We start from the raw sequence: 17,362 nt of genomic DNA on the forward strand, positions 1-17,362 counted from the left end.
AGGCATCTGAACTTTAAATAATGAGCTGAGCCTAAGGCACCCTAACACAAATGTTTCAAGATCTCTAGATTTGGGGGATATGACAATCCAGTGAGAAATGGGTCCCAAGAGATGCTATGTATATCCTGTTCAATCCGATTTGCTTTTGGAGTTTCTTCTCCAGCTCTTCGCTCCGTTACCAAGGTTGATCCTTCACCTCTTACTGTGAGCCGCCCATGCTGCAGGCCGCCCACGGTGACCAGCTGTACAGCACGAATGTCATCGTTGTCAACAACCTGAAACTGTTCCCAGGTGATGGCCCGAGACTGCCCTTCCAGGAGATTCAGACCTGCGAGACAAAACAAAATGTTCTATGGCATGCCAACACGCATAGGTTAAGACAAAATTAAGGCATTTTAACTCACAAAACTAGCTGAAATTGTATTCCCAAATGCTTTTTAAGAAACCTGAAGTTAGCCCTAGCTGGTTTGGCTCAGTGGATAGAGTGTCGGCCTGCAAACTGAAGGGTCACAGGTTGGATTCCCGTCAAGGGCACTTGCCCAGGTTGTGAGCTCGATCCCCAGTAGGGGGCGTGCAGGAGGCAGCCAATCCATGATTCTCTCTCATCATGGATGTTTCTATCTCTCTCCCTTCCTCTCTGAAATCAATAAAGAAATATTTTTATTTTTTTAAAAAAGAAACTGGAAGTTAGCTTTTATTTCTAGTAATATTTTCACTTTTAATACCATCACCTCCAATCTGACAATTGGCTCCTTGGGACATATCCTTGAGAGACATGACAGTGCCAGAAAATAAACACCAAGGAAAGAACAGATGTTATGCTCACAGTGGCCTCTAACTCAAAATGTCCACAAGGACTTTTCCAAAGGCCACATCCAGATATTTTGTGGGCACAAGTGGCAGAAGTACTTTTACAAGTAAAGCTGAGTCTTGAGCAACAGGGGTTTGAACTGCACAGGTCCATTTATACAGGCCTTTTCAATAAACACTGTAAATGTATTTCATCCTCCTCATGATTTTCCCTTTTCCCCTTTCTCCTGTTTTCAGTGTAGGATTAGTGCATGCAACCTGCCTCAGTAGCTGTTGCTAGGGAACCTGAGCTAAGAAATACAGCATTATTTAAGGGAAAGAAGAAAAGAAGGGAGGGAGGGGTACATATAAAGAATCTCTGACTGGTAATAACAATTTTGAAGTCAAGAGTGTACAGTATGGCTCAGGACAAGGCATCACAAGGGACACAGCAAAAGAGTAAGCAAGAAGACTAGAAGTATATATATAGCAAAACATTAACAGCGGCAATGTCTGCACGGTGAAGTAATAAATGATTTTGAATAAATGATTTTATTCATTTAGTACTATATCATTCATTTTTTCTTGATCATTCATTACTATTCATTCTTTTTTTTACTATTTATTCATTGTACTTACCCAGTTTTTAACAATGAACACGTAAATTCATAATAAGTACAATTTTATTTTAAAAATGGAGTCTAATGTCCAGAGTAGCCAAAATCAGATTTGGAGCTCTCTTAACAAGCCTGGGCTTCACAGATCACACATAAATATACGGACTATTAAGTCTCTATACTCACGTAATAATCTACTTAATATGTGATTATAACTACTGAACTACAGGACACCAATTCCTTCTTTTCTTTTCATTATCCCTCTAACAGAGGTAGATGAGACACAGTCAAAATTATCAATCAAGGCTACTCAACCAATGTTATCCATCTCTACTGAAACTCACATGTAGACAAACACATGTGTGCATGCAGATACTACCTACATGCAAGCACACACACACACAGGAGATTTATTTAAGCTGCCACCAGAGGATTTAAATCAGACACAGATATTATCCCCTTAACAGAACCTAGCATCACTGTTTATACGTATGTTTTGAATACTATTGATGGGATTAATGGTAAAGAATAAAATCTTCATTTACATTCTACATTTACATTTGAGCTAAATATATACATTGCACTGTAAGTTCAATTAGAAATGAGAGGCGGAGTAAAGCCTTCTTTTAAAACAAATTAAGCAGTATAAGCTCTTCTTTATGTATTGTGGTTTCCAAGCAAGCCAACTTAACAGTGTGTCTCCCTTCTATCCCTCTGAACAATTTGAGTTGGAGACCTTTTCTCTCTCAGTCCAACTAGAGCTCAGTATCACACACAGTCACTTTGTGCCTCTTTCAGGTGAAAGTTGTCCTGGCTTATCTCCTGCCGAGGAAAGAACTCATCTCCAGGACTCAGGAATCCTGGATTCAAGTTTCTCACCCTTCCAGTAGGAAAAACAAAATGAAACCAACTATCTGATGCCCGGACTGGACTAAGTTTCAGTTGCCTCGTGTGTGAAATGGGAATAAAACTGCCTTTCTTTCCTGACCCGTATACTTTCTTTCTTCCCTTCAGGGCTAGGTTGCTTGACACCCTACACTGAGCTGCACCTGTGTTCCAGGACACGCGCGGGGCGTTTGTGTCTGATGTTCTGACGGAGATGTGGATGGTAATGGGCATGCTCCTTTCGAAGAAGAAGTCGTATACCTCCAACTCCACCTGTAAACAAACAGTTGCATATGAGCCACGCATTGAGATGTTAGAGCATAAAATACCTTCACAGCCCGGACGGGGGCTGCTGCTGCCTGATCTCCTTCATGACAACCTGACCTCACTTTTTCAGGCTCTAGATCTTGCTGTTTAGTTTATAATTTTTAAATTTTCTTCTCAATAAAAGAATTCTTAACCTGAAATAAGCAAATATGCTGAAAAAGTGTCCCTGGCTTTGCTCAGCATCAGACCAATGGAGCCTCTCTCAAAGGTCTAGAGCAGTTCTCAACTAGGGGTGACTTTGTGCCCCCAGGGGACATTTGGGCATGTCTGGAGACATTTCTGGTCTCACACTTGGGTGTGTGTGTGGAGGGGGTGCTCCTGGCATCTAGTGGATAGAGCGATGAGGTGTGCTGCTAACATCCTTCCATGCATAGGACAGCGCCCATGACATAGAATTACCTAGTCCAAATGTCACTGCTGCTGCTCTTGAGACCCGGATCTAGAGGCATCTACACCACTAGCCGTACTTCTAAATATCCAGACTTCACTTGCTCCCATGAAATCCATAACGGCTAAGTGGGGCTATGTAAGTTTGAGCCTTATTAGGTGATATGTGTGTGTCTCACCAGGTGTTGACAGAGAAGGATGAGGTATGAGGCAGGAATGGAAGACACCCTGCCTACTTTGGAAGCACGTGTGGTGCCTCTGAGAGGATAAGAGCAATGATCAGACAGCAGCATGTCAGCAACTACAACATAACAGAAGAAACAGCTTCAAGGGGACGGGCTGAAAATGAAACTATACTGAGGAGGAAGAAGTACGATTGCAGGTGTAATGTAAATATTAGGTTGAACCACATGAAATTGTATGTTATGTACTCACTAAGAAACTCTTCTCAAATATATGTAATACCCAATAAAATGAGTTTGCGTTTCCCAAAGAGGCGAACGTGACTGGAAGGTAGACTGACCTTCACCCGGAGAAGGTCAGCTGGCTCAGGGGCTCTGACCAAGGCTCCGCCCTCAGCAGTCCCACCCCAGGCGGCTGAGTGAGCGAAGTTCTGCAGAGATGCAGGGCTTCCCGCCCACAATATTGGAACAGGGCATAGTCCCCACTGAGATAATTGAGCTACCGTCTCACAAAAATATCACAGATTTGAACAAAGGCTGCACTGAGATTCCATGACACAATGCCAGAAAATGCACACGGGAAGCAGCTGAGGAGCAGCGCTTTCTTTATGAGCTGCAGGTAAACCCGACGGCTAATGAGAAATCACTTCGTAATATGGAAGGAATGAGAGGCAGGGACGGGAAAGAAACAAAAGCTGCCACTTACTTTTATGAAATGAAGGAAATCAAAGCAAAGGGCAAAACGCAGCCCTTACAGTCTGAAGTCTTTTGTCTGCCCTTGGGACTAAACGCTGCAAATGCCAAAATTAGGTGGAGGACAATGTGGTAACCCCAGGGACACTCATTTTCCTTAATAAGCCTGAACTCAAGTCTGTATCAATCTGCTCATTTAAATTTCAGCTTGCTGGTAGGTTTTTAAGCATGTGAAGGGTTATTACGTGCAAGTCTGTAACCAGCTGTTCTCTACCCCCTTTTGAATACAAAGTAAGAGGAAAGAGGCTAAAGTGGGAGCAGGAAAGATTTAGATTAAATGGAAAGAAGACTTTCCTGATGGAAAGTGTTGGATAGTGAAATTAGTCATCATATGAGGCTGTGGAATCGCCTACCCCAAGTCAGTGTTATTAATCAAAATTAAGGACCCAGTAAGACACTTTTGCAAACAAAAAAGAATTTAAAAATTATAAACAAAACTCATCTCTAACTTCAATGGTCTGTGTAATGCAGGAAGGCTGTTGAGGGCAGCAGAGTTCCTGGACCAAATGTGGCCCTTAGAAATATTTCGTAGATGGCACAATATATTTAAAATGTTTAAATATGGCCCTAGCTGGTTTGGTTCAGTGGATAGAGCATCATCCTGCGAACTGAAAGGTCCCAGGTTCGATTCCAGTCAAGGGCACATGACCAGGTTGTGGATTCGATCCCCAGTGGGGGACTTGCAGGAGGCAGCCAACCCATGATTCTCTCTCATCATGGATGTTTCTATCTCTCTCTCCCTCTTCCTTCCTCTCTGAAATCAATAAATATATATTTTTTAAAAATGTTTAAATATGTTTTCTATCTTTAAAAACTGAAACCTTTTTACAAAGAAATTATAGACTTCCAACTTTTCTTGACAAACAAGAGCTAGAGCAACTCCAGGCACCTCTGGATCAGCTGGAGCTGAGCAGCAGCTGCTTCAAAAGGCACCAACTCGCTCCTCAGCTCCCCACAGTGTCCCTCCAGGAGGGTTTGCCTATCTGCATCACTAGCCTGGCTCCTGTGGGCATTCAAGTTTGCACCCAGATGGACAGTGATTGCTTCTCTTCTGGGGCAATGAATATACAAACTCACCTGAAAGCTAAGGGACATGGCTTTTTAAGTAACTCTGACTACCAAATAGGCTAGAAGTTTTGTCTCCCTTCCTTCTTACCTCGTAATGTCTCCTTTCAGAATGGCTGCTGTTTGGTGGCTGATAGGCAATCTGCATGTCATTGAGATCTTTCCAGGTGAATGAGGAGATTGGTCTGGTGTGATCCCACAGGTGAGTCACAAAGCCCTGCAGCGGGGCTTTAGTAATGTTGAACACCAGCAAGGGTTTGGGGGTCTCATCCTCTTCACAGTCCAGAACTGATGTAGTCAAAGAGGTCAGGATGAACTGATCCACTTCCAGAACAAACATGGCCATGAACGCTGCCCTCGGAGCCTGGTTAGGAATGCCAGCTCTGATGTAGACAGGCAACCACGCACTCTCTGACTTTTGAAGGAGAAAGAAAATATGAAGGGGAAAATGATGTGAATAAAGCTGGAACACACAGGGTGAGTAGTGTGACATTTAGTGCACAACCACAACCTAGAGGGTGTATCTAGCAGTGATCTGACACCTGGCTGTACAGGAAATCATCGGAGGAGCTTTTAACACATTCTGATGCCCAAGCTCCCTCTCCCTCTAATTTAATTGTTCTGAGAAGGGGACCCGAAAACTGGCATTTTTTAAAAAAAAAATATATGCTTTTATTGATTTCAGAGCGAAAGGGAGAGGAAGAGAGAGATAGAAACATCAATGATGAGAGAATCATTGATCGACTGCCTCCTGCACGCCCACCCCCTGGGGATTGAGCCTGCCACCCGTGTATATGCCCTGACCAGAAATTGCATTGTGACCTCCTGTTTCATAGGTGATGCTCAAATACTGAGCCATGCTGGGCGGATGAAAACCTGTCATTATTAAAGCTGTCTGGTGATTCTAATATACACTGAGTGGCCAGATTATTATGATCTCTGAACGCATAATAATCTGGCCACTCAGTATATATCCTATACAATAAAAGGCTAATATGCAAATTGTCTCCTCCACCAGGAGTTTGACCAGCAGGCAGGCTGGCCAAACCCTCCCATGTCCCCTCCCCCTGGCCATGCTGGCCAAACCCTACCCATGCACAAATTCATGCACCGGGCCTCTAAATACACACACACACACACACACACACACACACACACACACACTGAGCGTTCAGAGATCATAATAATCTGGCCCCTCAGTGTATAACCAGTGTTGACAAATGGCACCCACTTTCGCATCAGAAAGAACTGGGCTTTTATTCTATCTCCACCACTTAAGATCTGCATGACTTTAGACAAGTTATTTAACTCCCAAATCTCTCTTCCCCCAGCTGTAAAATGGGAATACTAGACCCCCAAGTACATGACAGGAAGTGCCCCCTCACTTCCTGTCATGCAGCTTTAAATCAGGCAGGGGCAGAATGAGGGGAAATGAGCTTATCACTTGATACTTGTGCAACTGAAAATGGTTACCAGTTTTCTAGTTTGTTAAATCCCTGGATCTCCAAGTGAGAAGCAGATAATAGGAATTGCAAGTGACCACTCAGGATAGCAACACGCCCTCCTCAAATGAGAGCGCTGTGAGGAAGGGGCCTCAAGCCGGGGTCTCCAGAGGAACCGTGAATGTGCATCATGGGACCTGAGGTCGCAGCAAGTGCTATAGGCGGGAAGCGTCCTCCTAGCAGGAGATGCTGGTTATCATAGGATTTGATGTTTCCCACTGTTGAGAGAACCAGGCTCAATGATCAGAGTCAAGTTGGTTTAATACTGCTGAACACCGGCTATTGAACGAATGTTATTCTGTACATAACAGAAAGTTACAAATGGAATTTTGGGGGAGCTCTGTCTCAATTGAACTTCCAATAAGAAAAATATCAGATTTTAACGTGAATGTGAGACCGATACTATGGGCAGAGTTTAACAAACCCTCTTACCCACTATAAGAATATGAAAGGGCTGAGAGAGGTAAGAGAAAGAGAGCTTGTTAGAGAGAGAAGTGCCTGGTTGTGCTGAGTCACTCTGCTGACACCCAAGCCACACAAAGAGGAAGGGTGGGGCAACCCTACATCCCTTGTCTCAGGTGTCAGAAGAGAAATTTCCTTGAGCCCAGCCTTAAAATGTGTCTTTTACAGGTGGAACACACAGAGGGCTGATGCTGGGCGCAGACCTGAGGAAGCTACGTGGCCAGAGGCAGGAGAATAATGGTGGCTGTGCAGGGCTCAGCCTACAGTCCTTGTGTGTGGCAGGGAATAATATAAGAATGCTCCCAATAATGAACAACATAAACTGATGAACAAAAACAGATCCAGAGACAGAGAAACATCAATCAGACCATCAAACCTCAAAGGGAAGGTAGGGGAGGGTGTGGGGAGGAGGAGAGATCAACCAAAGGACTTGTATGCATGCATATAAGCCTAACCAATGGACACAGACAATAGGGGGGTGAGGGCATGAGTGGGGGGGATAGGGCGGGTAATGGGGGAATAAGGATACATATGTAGCACCTTAATCAATAACGAAATTTAAAAAAAAAGAATGCTCCCAGTTATAAGCCAAGTAGGACAGAGAGTTGGTCTGGGGTCACCCTGGGCCCTGACCGTTAGGGTGCATCCTTGAAAGGCCAAAGAATCCCAGCAGCAAGAAGCTGGAGATGGCAATCATATCCTAGGAGCTGCAGGAGGAATTGCAAGTGACCACTCAGGCCAGAAATGCATCCTCCTGAGATGAGAGATCTAAGGGGAAGAGGCCTTCATTAAGGGGTGTCTCCAGATGAACCATGAAACTGTCCCAGAGACAAAGGAGCAGCTTGAAACATCTGGCAGACTCAGAGAGCATGAAGTCATACTGCATAGTGGCTGATCAAATAAGACTTCTCTCTCCCACACTCCCACCAAGCCACCTGCCCCACAGCCTGGAAGTTCAGAAAGTAGCCAGCAACGCTCTAAGAGAGCCCTGCAAGAGAGAAACAGGGAAGACAATCAGCACCCCCCCCCCCCCCAAGCGTGGTTTATGAAGACAAAAGAATGTATTCACATGCCATTTAAAGATCTACCTGAACATTCATAATTTGAAAAATCAAAAATGGAGAAATCACCATATAAAAGGACTGGTGCTGAACAATATGACCAATTAAACCTAGAGTTAAGACTAAATGTTACTTTAAACATTTTAAGAAAATGAATACAAATATCAAAAGACCCTACTTGAAATAGAAGATGTAAGAAATAACACTAGTAAGAAACAATAAAAGATAACAATCATATGCTAGAACTAAAATTGCAGATTATATAAACAAAGCCTGAGAGGTGGGTAAATGCCAGGAAGAAGGATAAATAGGATCAATCCTTATCATCTATAGGAAGGAGCCAGTGAGCTTGTTATTTTTTTACTTTAATTATTAAAAATATAGGTTAAATAATTTTTTTAAATTTAGAATTTAATCCTGGTAAAACACAAGGTGGGATAAAGGATTTCCAAATAAGTACAGATAAAGCCAGAGAAAATTTAGCCTGTCGTGTAAGACAGCTTTTTAATATGAAAAGCAAAAAACAAAAGGAAAAAAACACCCTTATATGTCTATTATTACAAAAATATAGCTTATATTCATTTCTTCTAGACAAATATTTTGAAATTAAATATCCAATTATGTGTGTCTTGCATAAGAAGCATTTAAAATAAAATTATATACAAAGGTTAGAAGTAAAAGGATGATCCAAAGTTATCATGTAAGAAAATAAAAAAGCAAAAGCGACCATATCAATTTCAAAGAAAGATAAATCCAAGGCAAGAAGCACTAAAAAAAAAAAAAAAAAAAAAAAACTGGAGTGGGCTTTGATACGATAATTTATACAAGACAAGGCTTCTGATAAACATCATTATATTTAATATTATTCTGGCCAACTCAGTGAAGAAGAGACCAGAAATAACAGGAATAATTACTGAAAAAGGAAAGATAAAATTATCATGATTAGTAAAAGATATAATTATGGTTTGTAAAAGCTCAAAGAATTGAAACGTTCTTAGAATAATTGAATCCAAGAAAAAAAGCCAGAGAGAAGAAAATTATACCAAAAAAAAAAAAATTGCTTTCCTATTTTTCATCAGTAACCAATTAGAAGATATAATAGAGGGGGGAAAGCCCATTCCCAATAAGTTTACAAAAACAAAACAAAACTGCCTAGGACTGGATTTACTAAGTGTGGTCAACTTGCATGAAGAAAACTGAAAACTTTAAAGAGACATATCAAAGAACATTTGCCTAGGTGAAGTAAGACAACTCACTTCTGGGCGAGAAGACTAAATATAGTAAATGTTCTAATGTCCCAATTCTCCCCTAAATAACTTGTAGTTTTAATTGAATCCTGATAATAATACATAGGGGCTTAATTTTAAACCACCATAAATGATTTCATCATTTATCTGGAACTAAGAATAGTTGAGAATGAATAAGAAAATTTTGTAAAGGAGTGAGGAGGAAGAACCTGCCTGTAAAATATTAAAGTGTATTATAAACCCATTATATTTAGAATAACTCAGAATTGACAAAGCAATAAATAGGCAAATCTAAGAACAAAAGAGCTAGCTTTGAAATAGTATCTTTCTGTACAATAAAAGAATCATTGAAAATCAAGGTTAACAGGTTAATTATTCAACAATAGTGTTGAAAGTTTTGGCTACTTGGAAAAAACTCTTCCTGTGTTTCAGAATATAATAAAGTTTGTTGCAGGTGGATTAAAGAGGCAAACATAAACAAGAAAACCTTTAAATTTTTAGAAAAAAATTATCGGTAAAAAAATTTGATAAGGATAGACTTATACAAGCATAAAAATAATAAAAATATAACATTTTAAAAAGAGCATAAGTTTAACTTCATAAAATAAAACTTTGGTGTACATGTCTACCCTCTGTGTGTATATATATGTGTGTGTGTGTGTGTATGTGTGTATCTAAAAGTTGTAGAAATATAGGTAGTTTTATTTCTTCCTATTTTGCTTTCTATGTTTTTTAAAAAATGCTCTTTGCAGTGAGCATATTAATTTTATATTCATAAGAGAATCTGTTGTATGACATGCCAAATTGTCTATGAAATAGGTTAATTCTAAATAAATTAAGAAGGTGCTTTAAAGGGGTCAAGTCCCAATAAAACTGATCTGAAAATATAAATAAAGCTCTAACTCAGTATAGAAAGAAAAAAAGAAGAAAAACCAATCAAGTAAAAAAAAAGGATCTACTTTTTTTTTTTTTATGGAGCTAAGAAAGCATTAAAAGTAAAGGAGTTTCACATCAAAACAAGCAGAAGACATCTACTAGTAGTTAGGAGACCTAGAGTTTAGTCTTGGCTCAGCCATAAAAGAGCTGTGTATGTTTGGGCAAGGTATACAATTCCTCTGGCCACAACTATACAGTAAGATGGGCTAAACCAGTTACTTCAAACCTGGCTGATGACCAGGTTTTTTTATTGGGTGGCTTTTTAACTGGCTTTTGTGTGGTGCTTACTATGTGCCAGGCTTTGTGCCAAGTGCTTTATAAGTATTACATCATTTAATTCTCTCGATTAGTCTAAAAAGTAGGTATTATTACCCCCATTTTAAGATTAAAGAAATAAAGCATAAAGTTCAAAGTCACACAGTTAGTTAAGTAGACATTTGAACCCAGACCATCTGTGCCCAGCATCATGACCTTGACTATTAAATGTTAGACTCAAATCTACCTCAAAGTTTTTTCCAAATCTCAATTCTAAAATTTTCTGATCCTATTTTATCATTTCCTTGTTATATCATGTCTTATCAATTCCTGAGGGATAATAATGTACAATGTTTGGATCACAGGAGAAACCCTAGTGAGAAATCATACTGTGAGCAATGAAAGTCTTTCACAAATGTAATCTTGGATCATTGGATATCAGCAAAAAATCCAAACTGTTTCAGATGGTACACAGTCTCCTCAACTACCAAATAAATAAATTATAGAATACATGAATCGGTAGAGTAGCATGTTAAATATTTCAGATAAGTTGATTCCACTTTATGTCATCATTTCAATGTGAAGAGAACGAGAGGGCATGAGAGCTTAAAAGAAATTGGAAGATGGAGGAGGCTGTTGGAGGCCTGTCTCCTTGATGATCCAGTCCTCCACCTCAAAATCCAAAAGCGTTAAAGGACATAATCTGCTACACCCATAAGAGAGGGGCTGAGGTCCCCTCCCTCCCAGTTCCTGTGGCCTCACAGAGTGGGTATGTAGACCCTGATTTTCCCTAACAGCTGAAAAGTGGTTCTAATAAAGAAGGGGGAAGTGAGGCATCAAAGAGGTGTTACAAAAGGTCAAATGACAAGCTGAAGAATATGGAAGGAGGGCGAGGGGAAGAAGGGAAGCATGAAACTGGCCCCAGTCCAGAGATAGAAAACAGCTAAGCTGCTTAGCTGGTACACCGTTACCCCAGCTGTTTATACTGACACTAGAGGCTTGATGCATGAGATTTGTGCACTGGAGGGTGCGGGGGGAGAACACCCTCAGCCTGGCCTGTGACCTCTCACAGTCCAGGAGCCCTTGGGGGATTGACTGACTGTGGGGAGCAGGCCTAAGCCGGCAGTTAGACATCCTTAGCAATGCCACGAAGGTGGGAGAGGCTCCCGCCACTGCTGCTGCACTCGCCAGCAGTGAGCCCAGCTTCTGGCTGAGCAGCATTCCCGCTGTGGGAGCGCACTGACCATGAGGGGGCAGCTCCTGCATTGAGCGTCTTCCCCTGGTGGTCAGTGCGTGTCATAGCAACCGGTCATTCCACCGTTCGGTCTATTTGCATATTAGCCTTTTATTATATAGGATTATATCCAAAAGCCTCTGTTTCAAGCACTTTACTGGCAGAATAAACAAGCCTACAGTTCTAATGAGTCACTTAACAGTTCCATCCACAATGCCCAGGAACTCTCCCTGACATGGGAACCAACATGAACACCTCCATGGAACTGGCCCTCTTTTTGTGGATCAGCTGGGGACACAGACACATAACCCAAACTCTACCTTGTATACGATCTTACTCCTGCTATCTGTGAGGTCCAGTCGGATGGAGATATAATCAATGTTGGGAGAAGGAGGATCCTTATGTTGATATCGAAGCCCCATCAGCAGGAACTCCTCACAGCTCACCGTGAGACTTCCTATTTTCTTCAGTCCCAGGACACAGCTTCCCCCTGGACACTTGAGTTCTGTTCCCAGCTCTGGAATGTATAGCACTGAATTAAGATAGTCATTTGAAAAATGCGATTGTAAAATTGAAAAGCCAATCCTCCTTCCTGGGGATATTTATTCCCTCTCACTGCCCCCAAGAATACTCATGTGTACCCTCCAATCATTCGCTGAGTGGGTTGTTATTATTCTTAAAGCCTGTAATTTCCTTTACTAAAAAGAATAGTTGACCAGTTGTCTCATGAGATCCTTGCCCACCAGAAGTTACACTGAGAGAAAAAATAATAAAATGCATTTTCTGGTACTTGAACATCTCTGACAAAAATAAGCCAGCGGCTCACTGTAAGCCTTCCCAAGTCCAGCCACAGTCTCCCTTTATAGCACCCACTTCCATGGATCCATCATGCAATCTCTCTCTATTAGGCTGATCTACACACTGACATTCTCTCCCCATCGTGCTTATCACACACTGGAGTCCCTGCATACCTTTCCAGGTCCACTTAGTCTTTTAGTGAATTTCCCCTTAAACATTCTTTGACCAACTGAACCAACCTGCTCTCTTCCACTGAAAACCATAATCACCTCTATAAGTCTTCCTGTCATTTTTTGAGTGGCCTTCTATATATTTCTCAAAAGTACAAAATGGATATTCTACTTCTTAACCAGAAGATTGAATGCAATGACATGTGTAAACATGTCTTTAGCTGTAAACTGCTGTCCAGATTCAAGGTGTTACTATGACTATGATTACCCCTTCTATTTCTTGGTCTTCCCATAATGCCTAGAACACTATTAGCCATATAGGAGTTGTCCAAAATATCTTGATTAAATGAATAACAGAAGAAAATGATCTATTAACTCTTCCTGATTTAAACCATGGCTGATGCCCACCAGCTCTACCTCAAACCTGCTCATAATCTAATAATAATTAATGAATACACCAACTACTCTTACTACCACCACCGTTGCTGCTGTGAATAACAGCTGACATTTCTTGAGCACTTACTATGACCCATACTGTGTGAAGTACTGTGTGCTCATTTACTCCATCCTTATACAATCCTATGGAGCAGCTATTATCCTTGCCCATTTCATAGAGGCTTGCACAGGTTAAGTAAAATCACACAGGAAATAAATAGCAGAGGCAGTTTTGAAACTCAGATCTCTTTGACTCCAAAGTCTTAACCACTACCCTACATTTTTTTCAACCAGCTACAAATTAGACTAAGCAAAACTCTCTCATAGTGGAAGATGACCATTTACAGATACTTTTGTCAGTTTTAGTAACCCTCAGATAATTATTAAAACATTTCGTACGAGACTTCGGGAAAAAACTGTGTGGCTGATCTCCACGAGGTTCTTCTGGCCCAGGCTCCACCATAACCACCTGGCCATGGGCTGGCAGCCGAGTGCCCGCAGGGTCCAGCCTGACTGTACACTCCAGGCTAGGCGTCCTATCATAATCAAATCTAAGAAGGTTCTTGTCAATGGCTCGGGACAGGCCGTAGAATTCAGACACCTCCAGTACATTGTTACTCATACGGATGATGTTACAGTCTGGTTCCAGGAGATAGACACGCAGGGTAAAAGTTTCTGTGAAAGTGTCTGTCTCAGTAAATCTGTGGGGAGAACAAAGCAAAGGCAAAATTTATTGGTGCTCGGGTACTTTTTTTTTCATCCCCAATATCCCCTTTTATTTTATTTTTTAAAATAATTTTTATGTTTCAATTACAGTTGCCATACATTATATTAGTTTCAGGTATACAACAGAGTGATTAGACATTCATATAAGTTATGAAGTGATCACCTCGATAAATCTGTTGCCCACCTGACACCATACATAGTTATTAAAGTGTTATTGACTATATTCCCTATGCTGTACTTTACACCCCTGTGACTATTCTGTAACTACCAGTTTGTTCTTCTTAATCTCTTCACCTATTTCACCCATCTTCCCAACCCCCTCCCATCTGGCAACCATCAAAATGTTCTCTGTATCTATGAGTTTGTTTCTGTTCTGCTTATTCATTTATTTTGTTTTATTAGATTCCACATATAAGTTAAATCATATGGTATTTGTCTTCCTCTGTCTGACTTATTTCACTCAGCACAGTACTCTCTAGGTCCTTCCATGTTGTTGCAGATGGCAAGATTTCGTTCTTTTTTATGGCTGAATGATATTATCTAATACATTTTAAAAAACAGATGATAAACTTCTTATAACTAAGCAGCTGCTCATCAAAAAGAATACTTTTACTGAATTTTTGGGACATATATTCCTCCAAATTCTCATTAAGAATTTATAGTTTACTAGTATAATTTCCATTTTTTATTATAAGGGGATAGTTGGATCCAGAGATACCTGTACAAGAACCCTAACGGGAAACAGGACAGGGCTAATCATTTGCCACAGAAAAGCCCCAAGAAAGATGATACAAATAAAGAAAACTGAACATTGGCTACAATTCTCGCCTCACCCATTCAGGTCTCCAGTTTCTACTGATTGCTTTCTTGTTTGGAATCTAGTAACTCCTCCATGGTAATACCTATCCACAGAAAAAGAAGTGCCCAGAATGATTATCTAGCAAAGAATGCACAAGGATCCTGTGATGCTTACCTGTAAAGTCTAAGCTTCACTGTGTCTTCATCAAGAATTGGGCACCCGTTGTGAATATACTTTACTTCATTGGGAAGGAAATGGCAGTCAAAGACCTAGTTCACATGAAGAAATGGATAAATATCTATGAGAAAATTGGTACAAGAGTTAATTTTTCCAGCAGTGAGTGGAGTACTGCTTGGAGAAATTACGGTTTATTAACATCTTGTTTTGTTTTGTTTCGTGTGTGTGTGTGTGTGTGTGTGTGTGTGTGTGTGTGTGTGTTTTAATCACCACCACCTATACCCACCCCCATGCCCACTCATCATTCTTCAAATAATTATCTTTTTACAGTCTACAGTGCATTTGAAATATGGTTCCATAAATCAAAATGTTATTTACCCACACTCCTCAGGAGTTCATAGTTCATAGCAGTTGGGTAAGGGAGGTCTACTATGTGTATGCATGAAAAAGCATGCATTACCCAGCCCATGAAAACACTGGATGAGTTCTGTGTATATATATTTTTTCTTCTCCTTTTATTTATTCCTTTTCCAAATAGCATTTTTATATTAAAAAAACAAAGGCACTAACTATGGACACTAATGTGATTCATCAGAGCCAAACCTGACCCACAGTTGTTTCTCATCTACTTTAGAGAGACCACTTTTATTCTTTATGTAATAACAGAAATGGTTGGTAAGACAAATAACAACCTAAAGGCAATTACTTCTATTCAAATAAAATTATAATTAACTGGATCATCTCATTCAGAACTGAGAACTCTAGTTTTTAAAAGATGTCTTTTCTCTTCCACCTATACCATGACCCTCATTCTGCCCACTCTGACTTGGCAGAGTTCTAAGAAACACAGCAGGTCCTCGGCTAATGTTGTTTCTTTCAACGTCATTCTGTTATAACACTGATGAGATGCAGTAGGACCTTAACTCTTGTTTGTATCCATTAGCCTATGGTAAAAGTGGTTTTGTTACACGTCGTTTAGCGTAAAGTCGCAGAACTTATTGATGATGTTAAGTGAGGACTCACTGTTCCCTTGAGGTATTCACACATCATCACTGTTGAGTTCATGATGTTTAGCCTGTACCTCGTTATAGCTTCGAACATTTACAGACAACATACTCCTCTCTGAGAAGACTCTACCACAAATACCAATGATCTTTTCCCACAGACATCATTGGTTCCTCTTTCTAATTTACAACAAAGAAGGAATAAAGGAAAGACCTTCCCCATATCATTGACAAATAGTCAGGGTAATAAAGAGACAATCTGTTTTGTTAAAAGAAACATCTGTTTTATGTTTCGTAATATGTTTTCCTTTTATAAAAGGCGACAACCATAATTGTCCATAAATTTACTAACTAAAACAAAAAAGAGCTAAATCCTTTTCTAATTACTGTCTAGCTTTGTTTTTTTCCACTTCAACTGCTTTTCAATTACAATTTATAATTAAATTGTCACACATTCCTAACTCATTACTCACTTTAATGACAGTAAACTGGTTCAAACTAGAAATGCTTTCTTACTGCTGTATTTCTTACACAAAAGAGCAAGCTCAGCACCAAACCTGGGTGTTTTCCTACCCAGGAAATTTTTTGCTCTGGGACAGGTGTGAGAAGTGCTGTGTGTGAGGAAGTCTTGCCCTAAAACATAAAACAAAACAAAACAAAAAAACCCACACAGCCATCGACCTTATCTAATTGACTATATCAGGAGGGTTGTCTAAACAGAAGATACTGATGTTTACCAATTGAAATCCCTTTCCAAATAGCCAATAGGAAAATGAACCTGTTGGTCCTAGGACAAACTTCAGTAATGAAATGAAAACACTAATTGAACAGATGTTAAACAAAACATTTCCTGTGCAAATCAAATAAAACTGTTCATTACCCAGCAGGGTGTTGTTAATACAGTCATCTTGCTAGAAATGGGTTCACATAAGCCTTGCTTTCAACATCCTACTAAGATCTATTAAAGAATAATGTGTAGGCTGTGTGTGTGTGTGTGTGTGTGTGTGTGTGTGTACTTGGCTGTGCTTCATTTCAAAAACTCCATAAGAAATAAATCCCTGGAGCGAGCTAAATCAACCTGGATTAAAAACAAGCACACTTTTCAAAAAGGTAGACTTTACTTGGCAATCTTGTTTTTTGTTAAAATTATCGTAATAAAAATAGGAAGATGACCTGGCAGTTTGAGAAATAAAGCTTTCTGGATATCTAGATTTCTTTATGGTACAAAGTTCTAATATTTGACCCAAAAAATGTGATGAAACTTCACATTTTAATGAATTCCCTTCCCATAGGATACATTTTAGAAGGTGCAAATCACACATCTACTTTATATGATATAAATCTATTCGAGATGTCAAATTTACCTCCGGAAATACGCTGTACATTCAGGACTTGTTTGTTGTTTTGTTTTGTTGTTGTTGTTGTTGTGTGGTTGTTGTTTTTTTAATGAGCAACAGCATCCTAAGGGATCATATGGGGACAGTCTTGGCTCACTCCCTTTCCTAGCAGTCAGGGCTTTCCTAAGTCAGCCAGGCATGTTGTTGTTTCTAA

General features: G+C 40.1%; 1 protein-coding gene across 1 annotated transcript in view; it reads right to left on the reverse strand.

Annotated features, from left to right (window-relative positions):
• Positions 1-17,362, reverse strand: part of LOC307110497 (FRAS1-related extracellular matrix protein 1-like) — a gene marked incomplete at its 3' end in the record, with an annotated part of 80,614 nt that overhangs the window by 40,345 nt on the left and 22,907 nt on the right. Inside the window, exons 4-9 of the mRNA XM_079789615.1 lie at positions 14,805-14,899; positions 13,505-13,806; positions 12,023-12,219; positions 5,097-5,420; positions 2,456-2,564; positions 197-328 (exon numbers count right to left, since the gene is read on the reverse strand). Coding sequence (XP_079645741.1) covers positions 197-328; positions 2,456-2,564; positions 5,097-5,420; positions 12,023-12,219; positions 13,505-13,806; positions 14,805-14,899 — 1,159 coding nt within the window. The remainder of the gene's footprint in view (positions 1-196; positions 329-2,455; positions 2,565-5,096; positions 5,421-12,022; positions 12,220-13,504; positions 13,807-14,804; positions 14,900-17,362) is intronic.

This window comes from Cnephaeus nilssonii (assembly GCF_951640355.1).
Source record: "Cnephaeus nilssonii genome assembly, chromosome: 14".
Classification (NCBI taxonomy): Eukaryota; Metazoa; Chordata; class Mammalia; order Chiroptera; family Vespertilionidae; genus Cnephaeus; species Cnephaeus nilssonii.